Source organism: Urocitellus parryii, chromosome X (genome assembly GCF_045843805.1).
Source record: "Urocitellus parryii isolate mUroPar1 chromosome X, mUroPar1.hap1, whole genome shotgun sequence".
Classification (NCBI taxonomy): domain Eukaryota; kingdom Metazoa; phylum Chordata; class Mammalia; order Rodentia; family Sciuridae; genus Urocitellus; species Urocitellus parryii.
The window spans coordinates 112,811,170-112,831,169 of NC_135547.1; the positions used below are offsets into that span (position 1 = coordinate 112,811,170).

The window sequence follows — 20,000 nt, forward strand, 5'->3', positions numbered from 1 at the left end:
AGTTTTCATAAGAATCATTTTTGAAGATGCTTGCTTGTTTAAGAAAGTTACTGCAAGATTAGGATAGGACATATTTTCTGTTACAGAAAATACAGGGCAGTATTGAACCTGACTTGCATTTTTTTGTACTTTCACTGAATTGTAAAATATACACAAAAGTGCATAAATTGTAAGTGTCCGGCAAAATGCACAAACTGAACACACCTTTGTGACCAGCACAAAGAGCCAGAAACAGCACTGATGGCACCCCAGAAGTACCCTCTGTTCCCGTCTCAGCTATTCCTCATCTTCCTCCTGGGATAACAGATTTACCTTAAACAAACAAACAAACAAACAAACAAAAAACCCAAAACAACTATGCACATGGAATCATACTATTTGTACTCTTTTTTGTTTCTCTTATACAAAATTATGTTTGTGAGACCCATCCATGTTATTTCATGTAGCAGTTCTTTTGTTCTCATTGCTGTGAAGTATTTTACTGAATGAATGCACCATAATCAATTCAACCATTTTATAGATGACAGGCATTTAGGAAGTTCTTGGTTTTTTGACCATTAAGAATGGTGCTGCTGTGACTATTTTATAAGACTCTGAAGAAGATGTATATGTGTTTTTTCTGATTACAATATCTAGAAGTGGAAATGCTAGAGAACAGGGCACATAAATATTCAGTTTTTAATGTACTGTCAAACTTTTCCAAAGTGGTTATAGTGTCAATTTTAATGGACTTTTTTGAAAATAAATTTTTTATAGTTGTAGATGCACAGCATGCCTTTATTTGTTTAGTTTTTTATGCAGTGCTAAGGATTGAACCCAGTGCCCCACACATGCTAGGCAAGTGCTCTGCCGCTGAGCTGTAGCCTCAGCCCTTAGTGGCCTTTTTTTGAATTGGTCTGAGACAGTGTTTTATTTTAGTTTTCCAAGATTTTTGCATGGGAACATAACCAGTCTTTTTATGAGCTAATGCATGTTGTTTACATGTTCTCTCTCTCATGAGTAGGCAGAGAAGAAATTAAAAAATCTGCAGCAAAACCTTAAACTTAAGTTATTTTCCTTATACAACCTAGAACATGAGGCCTGCCTCATCACACCAACTCATATATCCTCCTGGAGGTAAATTCTTTTGGGGTTAAGCCTGAAAAAATATCAAAGCAGGAAGGGAAATGGGTTGCTAAAAACCTGAAATATAACCCCAAAGTATATTGATCATTAAACATCACTGTTTTTCTACTATGAACATAGATAATGCAGCAGTGACTATAACTTTAAAGTCTAATGAAGGTGCATTAAACCCTATTACTTTGCAAAAGGAGAAGAAGCAGTTAGCTCTATCTATCACAGCAGGAAGCAGATTCACAACTCTAAGCCCCACTGGAAATGACAGAGACCATGAGGTACATAGTTAGAAATGGAAAACTGGCCCAGGAAAACCTTTGCTGAAAACTCCAATAGCACCCTCACCACACACAGGGTAGACTCCAACCCCTCATGCCTCTCAGCCACATACCCACCACCCTCATCATCACACTCAGGCAGTGTTTCCTTCCCTCATCTGTGCTCTTGCCCAACCATTCTGCCCCTCCTTTCAGAAAGGTCTCTCAAACTTGCTGAAACATCCAGTTAGTTCCTGCCTCACTGCACCTCAGTCATCACCATTTCTAGGAAGGTTTTTGAGCTTCCATGATTGGTTTGATGGGTCTTCCCATAACTTACTCCACCCCTGTAAACCCAGAGCTCATACCCTAAGTAGTCCTTTCTAGGTTTAATCCTCCTAGTACATAAGTTTCTGAGGACAGGGACCATGTGTATATCCCTCTGCACTGTTGGTGCCTAAGACAGGGCCTGGTGTGCAGTTGGCCTTCAATGAGTATAGAAGAAGAGAGACATAAAACCCACCCTGCAGCTCTCATTTAACATCAAAATACTGCCTAATGATATAACACTATTCCCTTAAATTGATTTCTAATGTTTCCTGTGTGGCTTTCCCCTCAGCAGACTGCAACCAGAAAGATCCTAGGCTCTTGGGTCTAAATCTGGTTAAAATGTAGTTCTACCACTTAACTGAGGTAACCTTGAACAAATTATTTAACCTATTCACACCTTAATTTCTTCAACTTTGGAATGAGACTAACAAACCTCTCAGGAATGTCTTTTTTTTTTTAGAGTATTTTGAGTTGTAGATGGACACAATACCTTTATTTTATTTATTTTTATGTGATGCTAAAGATCGAACCCAGTGCCTCACAAGTGCTAGGCAATTGTTCTACCACTGAGCCCCTCTCAGGGATGTCTTAATGGTAAGGAGATATCAAAGAAAGCACCTAGTGCTGGGTACAGTGGCACATGCCTGTAATCCCCATCACTTGGGAGGCCGAAGCAGGAACATCACAAGTTTGAGGGCAGCCTTGACAACTTAGCAAGTCGGTAAGCAACTTAGTGAGACTCAGTCTCAAAATAAAAAAAATAAAAAGGGCTGGGGATGTGACTCAGTTGCTAAGTGCCCTGGGTTCAATCTTTGGTACCAAAAACAACAGGAAAAAAGAAAAAAAAGAAAAAGAAAGCACCTAGCACCAGTACACAGTAGATACACAATAGATCTCACCTTTCTCCAATTAGACTGTAAGCTTCTGGAGGGTTCAGACTTGTACCTGGTTATAGAAACCAACACAATGCCATGCCTACCATTGGTGCTCCAGAAAGTTTGTTGAAGAAATATTTTTAAACTCTTGAATATAAATGTTCTCTTTTCATGACTGCATTAAAACTGCTAATTTTACTGTGTTTTACAAAAATATCCATTTAGAATTTTAGTACCCCTCAATTTCCATACACCTTTAGGTCTTATATAAATCATCAGTCTTGATTATGAAAAGGTTGAGATAAACCTTCTTGTTTTCCCTGCCACTCAATTAAATTACTTAGTTTCCTATCTGCTTTATTTGCAATATCTATGTTAACTTAGCTATTTTGCAAATATGGAACAACAGAGAGTGGAAAAAAAATACTGGTTTGCCAACTCCACTGTACTTCTTTGCAAAGGAAATTATTTCCATAGGCTACAGAAATAACTTATTTGGATTACTTCAATTAGTTCTAATACAAAACATTGCCACCACTTCATTAATCAGCCGCTTGTGAGGGTTACTTTTCTAAGAAGTCTTTTTGGTAATTTGATTAGAAAGAATGGTGGTGCGCATTATCATCTGATTCAGTATGTCCATCAAGTAGACAATTTATAACAAGTTCTTGATAACGATGGGCTTTAAAAAATACACAGTAATTTCTTCATTTCAGAATCCTATCTTTTTGTACAGATGAAGTTATTTTTCAAAGTCTTTGGCAATATAGGTTGCTGAATAAGCATTAGGAAATATTTCAGTGCTTTAAGAGGCATTTCACTCTTTTCCTCTCCCCACAGACAACCCCCCCCACGAATGATGCAGTAATTAAAACCTAATTATTATCTTCATTTTAAACAAAACCTAAAGTGAATACCAATTAATAACAACATACTAATGAGCATCTGCTGTGATGAAATTGAATATGAATGTGCTGCAAATTTCGGGTAATTTATTTTTTTTAGGGGAAGTGCCACTGGTCGCATTCTGCAGTTAGAAGATTATATAGAATGTACACCATTTTCTATCAAGTCATTCTGCACATGGCAATTTCCATCTGAGGAGACAGGGCTGGCTTCAAAACTGCAGATGTTGAAATATCCAAATATTGGCCATGGGGTCTTCACTGGGACTGAGGACAATTGTAGGACACCTGGAATTCACTGCTTTCCCTTCAAAAGGTATTCTTTCTTAATGTCAATTTTCTAAACTAATAATCCCTTGCCAAAAAAAAAAAAAGATTTGAATTCGACCCCTCTCTTACATGTAAGGGTATATATACAATAAGAATTTAAATACAAATTTTAAACCAGAAGAAATAATAATATAAAAATAAAGGTTTGCATAACATCTCCTTGGATTCCACTGGAGCTTTACAATGGTTACATATAATTATGTTTAAGCTGAAAGTATTGAGGTAGTTAGTCATGATCAGATTTATTGATATCATTATATCAAGAAGTCAAATGTGGAGACAGAACCAGATTCTGCTAAGTATAGCTTGGAAGTCCATATCTTTGGTATCAACAGATAGGGCTAGATTACTGTTGTTCAAATATGTTCCATTTCTGTGGTTATCCAAATGTTTTGATTCTAATTTTATTTAGTAAGACATATTCATTCAAAAAATTTAAAAATTAAAATTCACTAGTACCACATACATACCAATTTTTTTTTTGTACCAGGGATTGAACTCCAGGGCACTTAACCACTGAGCCATACCCCCAGACCTTTTTCATATTTTATTTAGAGACAGGGTCTCACCAAGTTGCTTAGAGCCTAAATTGCTGAGGCTGGCTTTGAGCTGGTAATCCTCCTGCCCCAGCCTCCTGAGCCACCAGAATTACAGGTGTGTACCACCATGCCCGGCTACATACCAACTTTTAAGGCATTTAAGACTGCAATTTATTAACTGATATTCCCACTAACAGACTTGAAAAAATGTTATAAAGTTAAAATAAACATCTATATTGATATCATTTATCTGTTTTATAGATGAGAGTTCTGTATGAGATCATATTGTAAAACATGGGCTTCTTGGATTAGGTAATTTATAGGATATCTTTCCAAATATAAACAATATAGAAAAACCACAACTTCATTTTGTTTTCTTATTTTCAAAATAGTATCACTGGTCCTTCTTGCCTAACACATTCAACCAAATGTATGTCTTATTAAAATAAAAACTCTCTACTATACCACCCCCATCCACAAAAAATTAGGCAAAATTGACATCTAGAATGTTTGGTCAGCTCTCTACTATCTTAATAACTGGTCTCTAAGGATTTGAAATGAACAAATAGGAATTGTTACTAAAATAAACATACATGGGTACTATAAATAAATGAGAATAATATTTAGGATGAAAATGTAACCTTTTCAATAACCTGGATATTCTATTAGGGTGAACTTTTGGTTATGACACATCTCAAAACAAGTTTTGCGTTAGTAAAATAGGACGAGGTTGTTATGGCTGACCCAAGCCACAGAATGTCAGTCAAAGTCAGGGTACCACAATACCATGGGTCAGCTGTATTCATCAGAAAGACAACTATAACTAATCTACTACCTACTAGAAACTGTTTTGAATGCTAGGATTACACCAGAGAACAAGATAGAAAATTTGCAGTATCATAGGATCTTAGAGACTGGTGTGGGTGCAATTTCTCCAACACTATACCACAGTAAAATGTGGGTATTTCCACTGATTTACCACTCTCCTCATGCAAACCACTTTTATATGACTTTTTGAGATATGGTCTTACTGTGATTACAGACGTACACCATCACTCCTGGATTTCTTTCTATACCTGTTTGTGTGTATGGTACTGGGAATTAAACCCAGGGGTCCTCTATCACTGAGCTACATACATCTCCAGCCCTTTTTATGTTTTATTTTGAGATAGAGTCTCACTAAGCTGCTGAGGCTGACCTCAAACTCATGTTCCAACTGCCTAAGACTCCTGAGTAGCTGGGATCACAGGCATATGTCACCACGGCCAGTTCCATAACTTTTTAATAGCATGTATTATCTTCCACTTTCTGACAGAATTATGTATGTTTTAGTTCTGATGCTACACTGAAAGGTCTCTATTGGTTATATTAATTTTTAAATTTCTGAAAATATTTTCATCAATATGTCCAATCAGTGACTAACCAAATTATTCTGCTAATTGGCTATAACAAACCAAAGCTTCATATCTGTTGCACTTGTATAGTATGAAATGCTTTTCAAAGTGTTCAATCCTCACAAAAACTCTGTGAGGCCGGGGGGCAGCTGGGATAGTTTTTCTTGTTTTACAGAGTTCATCAAGGTGAAGTCATTTGTTTATGATCCCAGATCTGGCCAGTGAATGTGATAGTTCTGGTTGGTTTGAAAACTTCTAAGAAAAATTGGTAGAGCTAAGATGAGAATGACTGGTCACAGCTAGAACCAAGGAAACTGCAGATTTTTATGCTATTAAAATTAACAGATATTTCCTGAATGTATGTTTTAAATCACACTACACTAAAGAAAGGACTTATTAAAATTTAGAATGATAGATTAATATATTCATGTGATACTTTCAAGTTCTCAAGTCACTCTCTTTTGCATTATGCTTCTATTTGATCTTCAACATGTGAAGTAGTTATTCTGATTATCCTCATTTTATAGTTAGGAAAATTGAGACTCAAAGAGGTTATTGGACTTACCTTAGGTCACACATTTAGTAAGTGGCAGAGCTGATGCCAGGTTTTCAGTGTCCAACACCCTTGATTTTTGTATTATGCCACTTCACATTCATGCACTTTCAACTATGTTATTCTCTGTGTTAACCAGTTCTTTTGTTACTAGTTTTCAACCTGAAATACTTGCTTTGTATGTCAGAGGTGGTCTTCTCATGTGCCTGGTATCTCCCTCATGTAGTTAGGCTATGATAATATCATATTTAGGGCACAGCCCATCACTGGTCAAAGCAGCTGAAATATATGAAAGAACGTAGGCCTGGAGTCTAGAGGTAGAGGTTGTAATGAGAAACTAACCTGGCCAAAAAGAAAAGCTTTCCAATGTGTACCAATACTGCTGTACTGGGGATGCAATCTATAATTCTATCAGTTTGATTTCATGATTTCTTTAATTCTGAAAAGCACCTTTAGAAATTCTGTTATCAATTGAAAAGATGTTAAAATTTGAGTTCTGAGAAGTGAAATTTATGTTCCCTGTAAAGTTTTCATCTGGTGTTAGAAATTCCTAACAGAACATCAAAGGGTTTTCCTTTTCTTGAATTTACAAATGAAAACAAATGAGGTTCAGCCAGGCACAGTGGTAGCATCTGTAATCCCAGCTACTTGGGAGGCTGAGGAAGATGGATCACAAGCTTGAGGCCAGCCTAGATAACTTAGTGATAAACTATCTCAAAATAAAAATAAAAACAAATTTAAAGGGGTAGTTATGTAACTCAATGGTAAAATACTCCTAGGTTCAATACCCAGTACCTGAAAAAACAAAATGAAACAAAACAAATCCAAAAAAACTCTGAGGTTCCAAGAGGCCAAGTAGCCTCTCATTTCGAAATGGTGGTGGGAGGAGCACCATGTCAAGATACTCTTTATGAGGGTTGAGTGAGATAATATGTAGCAATCACTTAGTATACTATCTGGCATACAAGGAGTGCTAAGTAACTGGAAGTGAGTATTGTAACTATTTATTAGGATAAATACTTGCCCTTGGGGAGTTTCCTAAAATAAAACAAATAGGCATTTGCAAGAACTCAACTTTTTTTTTTTAAATCTTGGTGAACTTCATTCAAGAGCCAAGGTCAAACAATCTAAATAAGTCACTGATGATGTAAGCAAATGATAAAAACAGATGGGGTGGTAAGACTTCAGTACCAATTACTGTAAGACTTAATTTCTATCTTCAATAGGTTGAAATTGGACAAAATATTTCCTTGCTTTTAATCTCTTCATAGCTCACGTGTCAGTTCTGGAGTCTCCTCAAGGACAGGGATTAGATCATAAACAAATTGAGGACTCCTAAGATTCTGGCACAGTGAGAGTGAGAAGGCCAGCAGCATAAAGTATATAGAAGAAAAGTACTAAGCAAAGCGAAGACATAATCTACTAAACTTGGGATGGGGCAAGACAGTGTGGTTGCTAAGAACACAGCCAGCATCAGACTGGGTTCAAATTCTGGCTCTACTCTTTAATCACTGTTTTTACTTATACAACTGGGGTGACCACAGTACCTCAAAGGATTATGGCACAGATTAAATGAGTTTAAACAGGAAATGCTTTTAAAGTACCTGAAACACAGTAGATGGTATAAGCTTATTTTAAATCTTTTTTTTTTTGGGGGGGGGTGTTAGCAATTTGGCCATCACAAACCCTTAATGTGTCTTGACGGTCTTTCCTTTGTTTTAAACTCTATGTCAGTCTATCATGAGGTTATATATTTTATAAGCTAATGTGAGACAGAAATTGTAGCTATGAATGCAGTTTTAGTGACTAATAGTTTCATAGAACAGCACAAATTCATTTATGTATCAATAAACCTAAAAATGATGCTGAGGAGCAGTCAAGAAATAGTGATGCCATTTTAGTAGGGTCGGTTTCTTTTCACAGAGGTAGATTTTTTTTTTTTTTTTAGACAGGCCTTTGCCAATTATCCTGGAACCTTTCTTTTTGGTATAATTTGGTCTCTAATAATAAAGAGTAAATATTTAAAAGGGTAGTTAATCACGTGGCTTCTGGAGTTGGAGCGTTTCGAATGCTGATTCTGACATTTATTGTGGGTAGAGTTCTTGAATAAGTCACTTAACCTCTTTAAGCCTCAGTTTATCCACCTGTAAAATACCACTAGAGGGTTGTGAAGACTAAATCAGACTATGCATGGGCAGTGGTTGGCAGATGTCTACTGTCAGACACATTGTAAGCATTCAATTCACTGTAACTATTATTTAGGCATTATACTTTGTAATATCCTTACCCTGATGCTAAGATATCTATCATCACAGTTTAATGTTTCTGAATCAAAGATCTGTCTTATAGCTGCTAACCATTTCCTTCTTTTGCCTTGAACTGCTGATACTAAATCAGTGGTCTCTCTTACTTACTTGAATTGGTGGCATGATAAAAGGAATAGAGTAGGCATAAGCAGATTTACCATTTATGCCTTCTGTATTCTATTTCTTTACTTAAGATTTAGTTCTTGTTAATATTTAGTTCTCCTAGTCAGACTATGTTTGGCCATCATCCTAGTCAGCTTAGTCGATGAGATAATTTCATACAGTCAACCCCTGAACACAGCAGCTAGGCTCTTTGGCTACAGACTTCCTAATTCTAACTAGCCATCCACAATGGGAGAGAAACAATTGTTGTACTAAAAGATCACTTAGTGGAGTTTTCCCTTTTCATAGGAAATTTCAGGCAGCTATTAACATTAATTTAGTTGCAGTATCATGGCAACTGTGTCATAATTTTCCTCTAGGATGTTTTGTACAAGAAGTCATTCAGTAACAAGTAGGTATATTTTCAGATATCAACTAATTATTTTCAAAAAACAATTAAAAGTACTAACAAGGGGCTGGGCTTGTAGCTCAGTGGTAGAGCGCTTGCCTTGCACATGTGAGGCACTGAGGCAGGCAGGCAGGAAGGAAGGAAGGAAGGGTGGGGGAGGGTGAGAGGGAGGAGGAGGGAGGAAAGGGAGGAGGAGGGAGGGAAGGAAGGGCATTAACATATACACATGTATATTTCACTAATTCTTTGTGTAAACTCTCCCAATTTGCCAGAATGGTACTGTAAAAACAGACTCCCACTCCAAATGGTTTGGTTGCTCTTTGCCTTTTATTTTTAGAGTGCATTAGAAATTAAAGTATTAGGGGCTGGGGATGTGGCTCAGGTGGTAGCGCGCTGGCCTGGCATGCATGCGGCCCGAGTTCGATCCTCAGCACCACATACAAACAAAGATGTTGTGTCCACCGAAAACTAAAAAATAAATATTAAAAATTCTCTCTCTCTTTAAAAAAAAAAGAAATTAAAGTATTAGACACTTGCTTAATAATAAACTAAGTTTGCTTGTATACGAGATTTGATCTTTCCTAATGAAAGCTTACTTAGGCTGCCTTCTACATTTAATAGGAAACGAATCCATTCTATTGGGAAGCATTTCAAAAAACAAAAAAATCAAATTGGCTATTGGACTTTCCTTGAAATAAAATGTAGAGCAATGAATGTATTTTTTCTCAACTACTTTTACCTAAAAGGAAGAAAATACTTCCTAACATTTTTTAAGCTTTTGACACTTAAAAAATTTACATCTCCTCCTCTAGGTCTTATAGCTCAGGCTCCCGTTAGGCTTAATTCTAGCATCAACAGATTGAGATCTCATTCCACTATTTTTCAGTCTCACTTACCATGCTTTATCATACTATCTGGGGTTTGAAAAGAAAGTTCAAGGAACAACAACTGGTTACTCCTTATTTACTAAGCCATATGCTATGTCTTATTTGATTCCTTGGGCAAACTGCCTCATTTTTTTTTTCCTTTTCTGCTGTGGTTACTTCACTTCTTTGTAGTTTTTCTTGAAGCAAACCAAGAAACGCAATATATCTCCCTGAAATATGGTTCTGGCATATATTAGTTATTCAATAAACTGTTTCAATTGAATGAAAACAAGCATGAAATCGGTTAGTCAAATGTTGCTTTGAGCAAGTCTAAAAAACTGTAAAGGCAGCTGGGTGCATAGCTCAGTGGAAGAGCAGGTACTTAGCATGTACAAGGTCCTAGGTTCAATCCCCAGCACTGAAGGGGGAAAAAAAAAAGAAGCCTGGGAAGCAGAGACAACTTGTTGAAAATTAAGGTTCTCACCTATGAATATCATTTGTCCAGGGGACTGACTTTTCAAACATTTTTAAGTAATAGAACCCTTTGCTTAGATGAACTTTCAAACAGAAAATACCTCAGGGATGCCTCTGGATAAGGTCTGAGGCCTCACCCACAGAATGCAGCTCTAACCACTTCTTAATGCTAATAAAAATGCCATGGGTGTGTCAAGAATGTACAGACTAGAGCTCTATGCTCTCTAAATAGGCCAGTTAGTTTTGTGAAGAAATAAGAAAGACAAATACATACATCATTAGCTGAAAATTATGATGTGAATTTGCTAAGCCTAATATGAAATGGTATATAATCACAACCATTACAAAATAATAGGAAAGAAAACATCTTTATTGGAATATTGTTCCCCTTTAGAGCTAGCACAGGTGGGCAGGGCCTTCAGCAGAAGCTGTTGGAGGCAGTTTTAGCCTTCAGTCATCTGCAGGCCTGTAGGAGGTCCCACCCACCAATATGACTCCACTGTAATCTATTTCACCTTGCTCAGATATACTGTTTAACATTTGTGAATGTAAAATAACCTTAACCAGCAATTTAAAACCAGGAGAACAAAAGGAACTTGATTGAAACTAATTTACATTTTCAATTATTATTATAAAAATTTAAAAACTCCACTTTTTTTTTGGTGGTCTGTTTGTTTTTAAATGATCACCCTTAACCAACAGGAAGGGATATCTGAAAAAGGTTCCAGAGTGCTGGCTACAGTGAAATAAGAGAAAACAAGTCAGGAGATTCTCTTGTTCTCTATTGCTATCTATGTTCCTCCTCAATAAATAAGATAGAATGGTAATTATAAACAAATAGATGTCTACATTTCATATAAGAGAGTTTTCTGAACACTACCATTGTCAAAAATACACTGAATCCCAAAACTGAGACATTCCCATTTAAAATCATGCCATGTTTTTAAGATTTCACATTCTCATTTGAATGTTTAGGACTTGTACAGGTGATCCACATTCCATTGTCCAAATCTATTCTATCAATTTTTAAAGCTAGACTTAATAAGATCTTCATTTTTTCCTTTAGTGGAGTGCTGTTTTTTTTTTTTTTTTTTTTGTACTTTAACAATGAGAATATCAATGTTTTGTTCCTTAAGAGTGTGTTTTTTCATAGTTGACTACTTTCTCCTTGCTGTAAATTTCTGGACAAAAAGTTTAGCAGGGGCTTCTAATGACAAATCTACTTAGGTGTACCTTGTTTTCAGTGTGGCATCTTTGGGAATTATGATTTCCTCAGCAATAGACATTTAATTCATAGAATTTCTTTGTATAAAAGGAGCATATTCTGCTCTATTTCTCCACACATACCCTTTCATTGGAAATATAGCATTCTATTTTCTTATCACCAGGCTATGTAAGTTTAATTTTTTAATTATTATTTTTTTAAAAAGTCGTGGTGCTGAGGTTCTAACGCAGGGCCTCTTATACAGTAGGCAAGTGCTTAACTACTTAGCTATATCCCCAGCCCACTGGAAGCTCAATTTTCATTAAATCTTACTTTAAACTTATTGTCAGAATTGACTAGGGAGGGGGTATGGTTCTGTGATTTTAAATACATGTAACACCCACCACAACAAGGCTACCGAACAGTCCCACCACCTCCAAACACTCCTTCATGTTGTCTCTTTGCAATCACACCATTCTCTAACCCATGACAACTACTGTTTGTCCTCCATCCTTTATAATTTAAGAATATCATATAAGTGGAATATATTATATCATCTTGAGTCTGGCTTTTTTCACTTGGCATAATGCCTCTGAGACCCATTCAAATTGGGTGTTATCAGTAGTTATTTCTTTTATACCGCCGAGCAATATTCCAGTACTAGTTTATTTATTCAGCCATTGAAGATGCTTGAATTTAATGGATGAGGTTTTTATTTAAATTTTTGTTGTCAAATTAGTCTTTTTGTTTATTTATTTTTATGTGGTGTTGAGGATCAAACCTAGTGCCTCTCGTGTACGAGGCAAGCGCTCTGCCACTGAGCCACAACCCCAGCCCTGGATGAGTTTTTTTTTTTTTTAATAATTTTTAGTTTTAGGTGGACACAATATCTTTATATGGTACTGAGGATCAAACCCAGGCCTCACACATGCTAGGCAAGCACTCTACCACTGAGCCACAACCTCAGCCCTTAATGGATGAGTTTTAAGGATGCTTGATTATGAATTCAACCTATACAAACATTCACATATAAGTTTTTTTCTCTCCTTTTTTTTTTTGCAATTGGAGATCAAACCCAGGGCTTTGCATATGCAAAGCAAATGCTTTGCCACCGAGCTCCATATAGGTTTTTTCTTAAAATGAACTTAAGTTTTCACCTTCCCAGGGTAAATATCCAAAACAAGAACTTCTGGATACTATTCTCTGTCAACACTCTCCAGGTAGTACCATCATTTTACCTTTCCACTGGCAACATATGAGTTCCTGTTGTTCCACATGCTCACTAGCATTTGGTATTGTATGTTATATTTCAGTCATTTTAATAGACATGAAGGCTTTAATTTATATTTCCTGATCCAGAGATGTTAATATTTTTTGTGGTGGTGAGGTGCCTGAGATCAAACCCAGGGCCTTGAGTATGCTAGGTAAGCACTATATCACTGAGCTACAGGCCCAGCCCTTAAACATATTTTCACATGCTTACCTGTCATCCTTATACCCCTTCAAGTGAAGTTCAAGTCTTTTTTGTTTGTTTGTTTATTTTAAAACTAATTATTTTCAAATTATGTTGAATTTAAATGTTCTTTATATACACTGGATACAGGTCCTTTGATAGATATGTAATTTATAAATATTTCTGCCAAACTATCTATGGCTTGTTAGTTCAGTCTTTTTCTATATATGGATGAAATATTTTGCTACGTCAGGTGTTAAAAATACTATCCTTTTTTTCCATCAAACTGTTTTTTGTATTTTTGTTGAAAATCAAATGGCCATGCTTGGGTGAGTCTATTTCTATTTTCTTCCATTGTTCTAGGTATATATCATTTTGCCAATTCCACCCTGTTGTGGAACTATTGTAGCTTTATATTCTCAAACTTGTGTATTGATGCCTCCAACTTTATTCTTCTTTCTGCCTCAACTATTATCTGTTTTATTTCGGATGGGTTTTGCAGTTTGTGTTTTTGAGGAATTGGTCCATTACCTCTAAGTTATCAAATACATGTAGTATTCCTTTATTACCCTTTTAAAGTCTCTGGCAGACTAGCACTGTGAATGTTGCTGATCTGCATCTTCTCTCTTTAATGTTTCTAAGCCCTGTCTGAGGCTGATTAGTTTTACTGATCTTTTCAAATAGCCAGATTCTAATTTCACTGTCTCTATTCATTTTTTCAAATTTATTGATTTATCCTATCATTCTTCTATCTCCTTCTTCTGCTTGCTTTGGTTGTATTTTGCTCCTTTTTTCTATTTTTAAGGTGAACACTCAGGTGATTGATTTGAGAGCCTTCTTGTCTTCTAATATAAACATTTAATGCTATCAACTTCCCTCTAAGCATTGCTTTAGCTGCACCATCCCTTTTTTCCCCTAACTTTATTCCTTAATCACCTGATTCTGACAACATAATTACTTAGTATTTACCAGCCACATTAACTGGCTTATTTTACCAACTGGGTTACTACATAATACCTTGATGCTTTATTTCACTGATTGATTGTGAATAATGAATTAAAAACCGGTGTGATCATGAAAATGTTGGCAACTGGCCTACTTTGTATTACAGTATATATCACAGTATATTGTGTGTTTCCCACTGTTTGATATGTTGTATTTTCATTTTCACTCAGTTCATAATATTTTCTAATTTTCCTTAAGACCTCCTCTTTAGTCCATGAAACATTTAGAAGTGTCTACTTAATTTTCAAGTAACTGAAGATTTTCCTATTTACCTTTATTGATTTCTAATTTAATTCTATTATGGTTAAAGAATATAATTTATATGACTTCAATTCTTTTAAATTCATTAAGGTTTGTTTTATGAGCCAGAACATGATCTATGTTGTTGAATGTTCCATGTGCACTTGAAAAGAATGTAGATAGTGCTATTGTTGGATGGAGTGTTCTATAAATATCAATTAAACCCAGTTGGTTGTCAGTTCTTTTATATCCTTGCTGATTTTATGTCCAGCATTTCTCTCAATTACTGAGAGAGGAGTGTTACAGTTGCCAAGTATAATTGTGGATTATCTCTCTCCCTTTTCAGTTCTGCCAGTTTTTGCTTCAGGTATTTTGAAGCTCTGCAGTTAGGCACATACACATTCAGGATTGTCAGCTCTTCATAGTGAATTAGCTCTTTTGCCATTATGTAATATTCCTCTTTAGTCATTTTCTTTGCTCTGAAGTCTAATTTTCTGTTATTAATACGTCCATTCTTTTAGTTAGTAGGTGCAATGCTATTCCTTCTGCCATTTTTTCTTTTAACTTATTTTTATTTGAAGTATGTTTCTTGAAAACAGCTTATAATTGCATAATTTAAAGAAATTCATTCTGAAAATTTGTTTGTAATTGGTCTACACACATTTATATCATTTACATTAAATATAGTCATTGATATGTTTAGATAGAGTCTACTATTTTATTATTTGTTTTCTGTTTGTTCTTTTTGTTTTTATTTCCTCTTTTCCATTCCCTACCCTTTCTGGGATTATATGAACATTTTAAATTTTACTTTACATTATTTATGACAACATTTCTTTGCATGGTTTATGGTTAAGGATTTCAATATACACAATTAGAACTGAAATTTACTGTAAGTGGTATGTAAAAACCCACTTAGGCCCCCTTTTCCCCACCCCTTTATATTGTAGTTGTCTTACATATTACATCTATGCACACTGAAAACCTCATCAATGTTATAATGTGTTCTCACCTGCAAAATATATTTCAAAAAACTCAAGAAAAAAAATGATCTGATACATTTAGCATTTCTGTTGCTCTTCTTTCATTCTTGGTGTTCCAAGTTCCCTTCAGTTACCATTTTCCTTATCTCTGAATAATTTTCTTTAGCAATTCTAAGAGCAAGTTTGATGGCAATGAATTCTCTTACTTATCTGAGAATGTTCTTTCAATTTTCTTTTTATTTTACTCCTGAAAAATATTTATGTTGAATACAGAAATCTGAGTTAATAATTCTTTTAACATTTCAAAATCAGTGTCCCACATTCTCTGGTTTCCACATTTTCTAATGAGAAATATGTCTTCTGAATAATTTTCCTTTATGATATTTTGTTTTTCTCTGCTTGCTCAAGATTTTTTCCCTGTCTTTTCTCTAACGATTTGACTACGATGTGTCTGGGAGTGGATTTCTTTGGGTTTATGTTGTTTGAGATTTAATGAACTTGTTGAATGTGCAAGTTTAAGTTTTCAGACATTATTTCTTCAAATATTTTTTCATCCCTGTGCTCCTCTTTGGGGACTCTAATGATGTGAATGTTAGATTTTTCTGCTACTGTTCCACAGGTCCCTGAGGCTCTGTTCTCTTTTTCTCCCCAGTCTTTTGTTGTTGCTCTCTCTTTCATACTGGATAATTTCTATTCATCTATCTCAAGTTCACTGATCCTGTTATTTCCATCCTACCACCAAGACCATCTGAGAATTTTTTTAAATTTTGGTTGTTATGTTTTTTGTTTGTTTTATTTTGGATCTTCTATTCCTCTGCTGAGACTTTCAATTTTCCTATTTATTTCAAGTTTTCATCATTATCTACTTGTCTAGAACACTTGTATAATAAAATAAATAGTCTCATACATGCTAAAAATGTGTTCAACCAGTGAGCTACATGCCCAGGCTGCTATTTTCATTTTAGCAGCCAAGTGACTTCATTAGGATTGGTGAGTTCCAAATCACTTTCTGTGGCACCAGTGTCAATTCAGCTGTTAAAACTCTGGCACGAAGGTTGAGGGTGTAGCTCAGTGGTAGAGCACATGCTCATCATGCACAAGGCCCTGGGTTCAATGTCTAGCACTGGGAATATAAAAACCCTATAATAGCAAAATTTTTGCAATACTTTTTAGATCTGCCCTCTGTGTGTACTACTTAGTCAATCTGGGTTCTGAGTGGTGGTCATCATTTCAGTTCTCAAAGTGTTTGGTATACTAATGAAATTTATATCCTTTCCTTCCATAAGTCCAGGAATTCATGAACAAGTTTATGGGGCTATTGAGGTCTTCTCTGTGACTTCCCAGCGGTTAGCTTCTAATTTCCTATAGCCAGCTCCTGTTTTCAGTCCTCCAGCCAGAAAGCCGGGTTTTTAGTTACTCAACTCTATTGCATACTTCTGAGTATACTCCATTTAGAATCAGAGGAAAGGAAGACAGGGATGTGGGGAGGTTTCCCCTCCCTCAGAGTGTTGACTCCTACTTTATTCCCATTGCTGCTTCCGTTGCCACCATAAGATAACTGGGGACAGAGAGAATGAAGAAAAAAAAAACGTAAAACCTCTGGGGAATTTCTACATTCTCCTGAGTGTTAGTCCCTTTGCTACTACTGTTTCTCCTGGAGTTCTGTCTGTCTGTATTTTGGTGCTCACATCTGTTTTTAACCCTAACTCTCTGTTTCATTCAGGGAGAAAAATAGCAAATTCACTGCCAGTTTGATAATACTTGAAATCTGGACTTCATCCCTAACCTTCCTGCTACTATTCAGAGTCTTCATGTAACTACTCCATGCATTCTATCTAGGTTTTATAGTTGCTTTCAGCTGGAGAGGCATGGAGGAATATTCTTTATCTTACATAGAACTGTAATGGTGGTAGAATTTGATGCCAGGGTTTTAATCTTCTGTGAATACTTCTCTAATGCATGTTCACAACTTTATGATCTGGATCAACATTTATATCTTCCAAGAAGCCTTACCACACTAACTCTACTTTACCTGTGTCTTTGGAACCAATGTATGAATTTTGCAATTTACTGTGACTTTTAAAAAATTTTTGTTGTGCTTCAAACATCTGTGCTTAGTTCCTCATATTGGAACTTTGTAAGGGCAAAACCCATGGCTTCAAAACGTTTTTTATTTCCCATATTCCCGACCTGGAAATAGGAACAATTTAAACATGTGAGTTTCGTGTTTGCTTATATATGATTTACTCTGTAAGAATTATTAGGTGAATACAGGAAACTATACCCAGGTGACCAAAGACACATAGGATATATTAAACACATATGCACACAGCTCAAACATTCACCAGCTAGCTCAGTATACTATGTGTGTTATAAGCTATACTAACTCACATCTGGTGTTTGTTACAACTTTCCTTCCAATTTCAGATAACCTTCCAACCTTCACTTCTCCATGACTCACAGCTGCAACTCTTCTGATATCCACTTCCACAAGTAAATTTCAAATCTTTTTCAGGGTAAAGTACCATATTGATTGTAGTATTTATGCATTCCTTAGTTACTTAAGATGTACAAAACTATGCCAATGTTTTCACTAGGTTCTTATATTATGCATTTTTATGTGTCACTGATAAAGTTTTTCTAGTTTCCCCCATACACTGTATGGTTTTCATAGCTTGGTGTTTTTTAGGGACAGACATGTTGCATTACAGGAGAACTGAGCATAAGTGGAAAGGAGAAGGAAGACTAGTGGAAGGACTAGGCATAAAGAGAAAAACAAAGAACAAAATGTGGGCATACTCCCAATACTTTCTTTCTTTCTTTTTGTTTTTAGAGAGAGAGAGAGAGAGAGAGAGAGAGAGAGAGAGAGAGAGAGAGAGAGAATTTTTAAATAATCATTTTTTTAGTTTTCGGTGGACACAACAACTTTTTTTTTTATTTGTATATGATGCTAAGGATCGAACCCAGCGCTCCGCACATGCCAGGCGAGCGCGCTACCGCTTAAGCCACATCCCTAGCCCCCAATACTTTCTTAATCTCAAGATTTGCCTTAGAAGATTTTCCTTTGATCTATAACCAACTTAAAAGAAGAACACAGTCTGGCAACACTAAACCAGAGTTGACATTAAGCAAACCATGAATTAGTCTGCTTTAAACTTTCAACTTCAACCTACTGTTTCAAAGTAGAAGCAACACAGCTTCCTAAGGCTGATCTAGTTAGAACTAACTAGACTGCACAGGAAAGAATAGGAGAAGGCACCAAATCCTGCAGCTTCTAAGTAGAGGCACAGAGAAGAGACTTGTAAGAATGTCTTCTGCCTCCTTATCTTCACATATTTATATCTTATTGATCCTACCAGTCTTAACTTACATCTCACCTTTTCTATGCAATCTTCTCTCATCTTTACCTACTTACATGTATGTTTACACTAAAAATCTAGTACAGTGGTTGTTAATTTCTTTCTACCACCCCACTGCCCTTTCAACACACACCTATAGGTAAATGAACACACACTCATCTAAGACAATGGCTCATTCCAACTATGACTCTCATGACTTTCAAAGATCTGCATATGTGTATGTAAGTAGGTGGGGTGCATGTACATGGGGGTTCTGTCTCTGATCCCGAAATTTTACCTTCTTGGTTAGACTGAGAGTTAAAAGTTGAATACAATTCATTTTTCCCACAAAGCCTGTTGAGAGCAAGAGTATGGCTACGTCGTATAGAGTTCACAGGCAAGATCTTTCCCTGTTGTATAGCAAGCAGTTAACTTAAAGTCTGTGTTTAGGAAAAAAGTGGTTTGGGTAAGAAGTCAGTACATTTATTTACCTTGGAAATTACATGTGTGTGTGTGTGTGTTTTGTGTGTGTGTGTGTGTGTGTGTGTGTGTTATTAAAGACTGAACACAGGGACGCTCTACCACTGAGCTACACTCCCAAGCCCTTAATTTTTTATTTTGAGATAGGGTCTAGTTAAGTTGCCTAGACAGGCCTCAAAGTTGTGATCATCCTACCTCAAGGAAATAATTAAATATATTAGAATTCAATTCATAACCATGAGATTGTAGGAAAGAATCTCACATCCATTTCTTTCTATATCATAAAGCAGGAAAAAATGACTTGAGTAGCTAATCCTATCAATTTAACTTGTAAATTGCCTCCAGAATCCAATCACTTCTCACAAATTTCCCTACGACTCATTGGGCCAAAGGCCACAATACACCCCATATGTCCTGAGAATATAAACTGAAGTCCTTACAATGGTTTACATGACCTTTCATGGTCTGTCTCCTCTGCTGCCTCCAGCTCTCTCACCTTACCTCTTACTAACCTCCCCATCATTCACTCATCTCATGCTACACTGGCCTCTTTGCCATTTCTTTAACATGACAAGCTCTCTCCTATCTCAAGCCCTTGATACTTGCTGTTCCAGGACCCTTATTCTTGCCCTTCTCCCACATATCTGCTAGGCTGTCTCACATCGTTCTGATCTTTTTTCAGCATTACTGGTTCAAGAACTTCCCTAACCACCCACCCTAAAGGATCAGTCCTTTCCTCCTCACACAGCTGAATTCCTCTCTACTCCTACCTTCCATGTCATATATAATTATTGTTTATTATTAGTCTCCCCACACTGGAGTAAATTTTGTGAAGACA

The 20,000-nt window shown here is 36.1% G+C and overlaps 2 protein-coding genes across 6 annotated transcripts in view; one reads left to right on the forward strand and one right to left on the reverse strand.

The window, feature by feature from the left end:
- LOC113200355 (uncharacterized) overlaps positions 1-20,000 on the forward strand; it is a 230,240-nt gene that overhangs the window by 75,289 nt on the left and 134,951 nt on the right. For 3 of the 5 annotated variants that reach the window (XM_077793908.1, XM_077793906.1, XM_077793907.1), the window contains exon 3: positions 3,587-3,802. In XM_077793908.1, the coding sequence (XP_077650034.1) occupies positions 3,587-3,802 (216 nt within the window). Of the gene's footprint in view, positions 1-3,586; positions 3,803-17,771; positions 17,838-20,000 lie in introns of all 5 variants that reach the window. The other 2 variants (XR_013342571.1, XR_013342569.1) reach the window with 1 other exon arrangement.
- The window catches only part of Pola1 (DNA polymerase alpha 1, catalytic subunit), a 291,393-nt gene that overhangs the window by 68,028 nt on the left and 203,365 nt on the right, over positions 1-20,000 (reverse strand). The gene's annotated exons all lie outside the window — the stretch shown is intronic.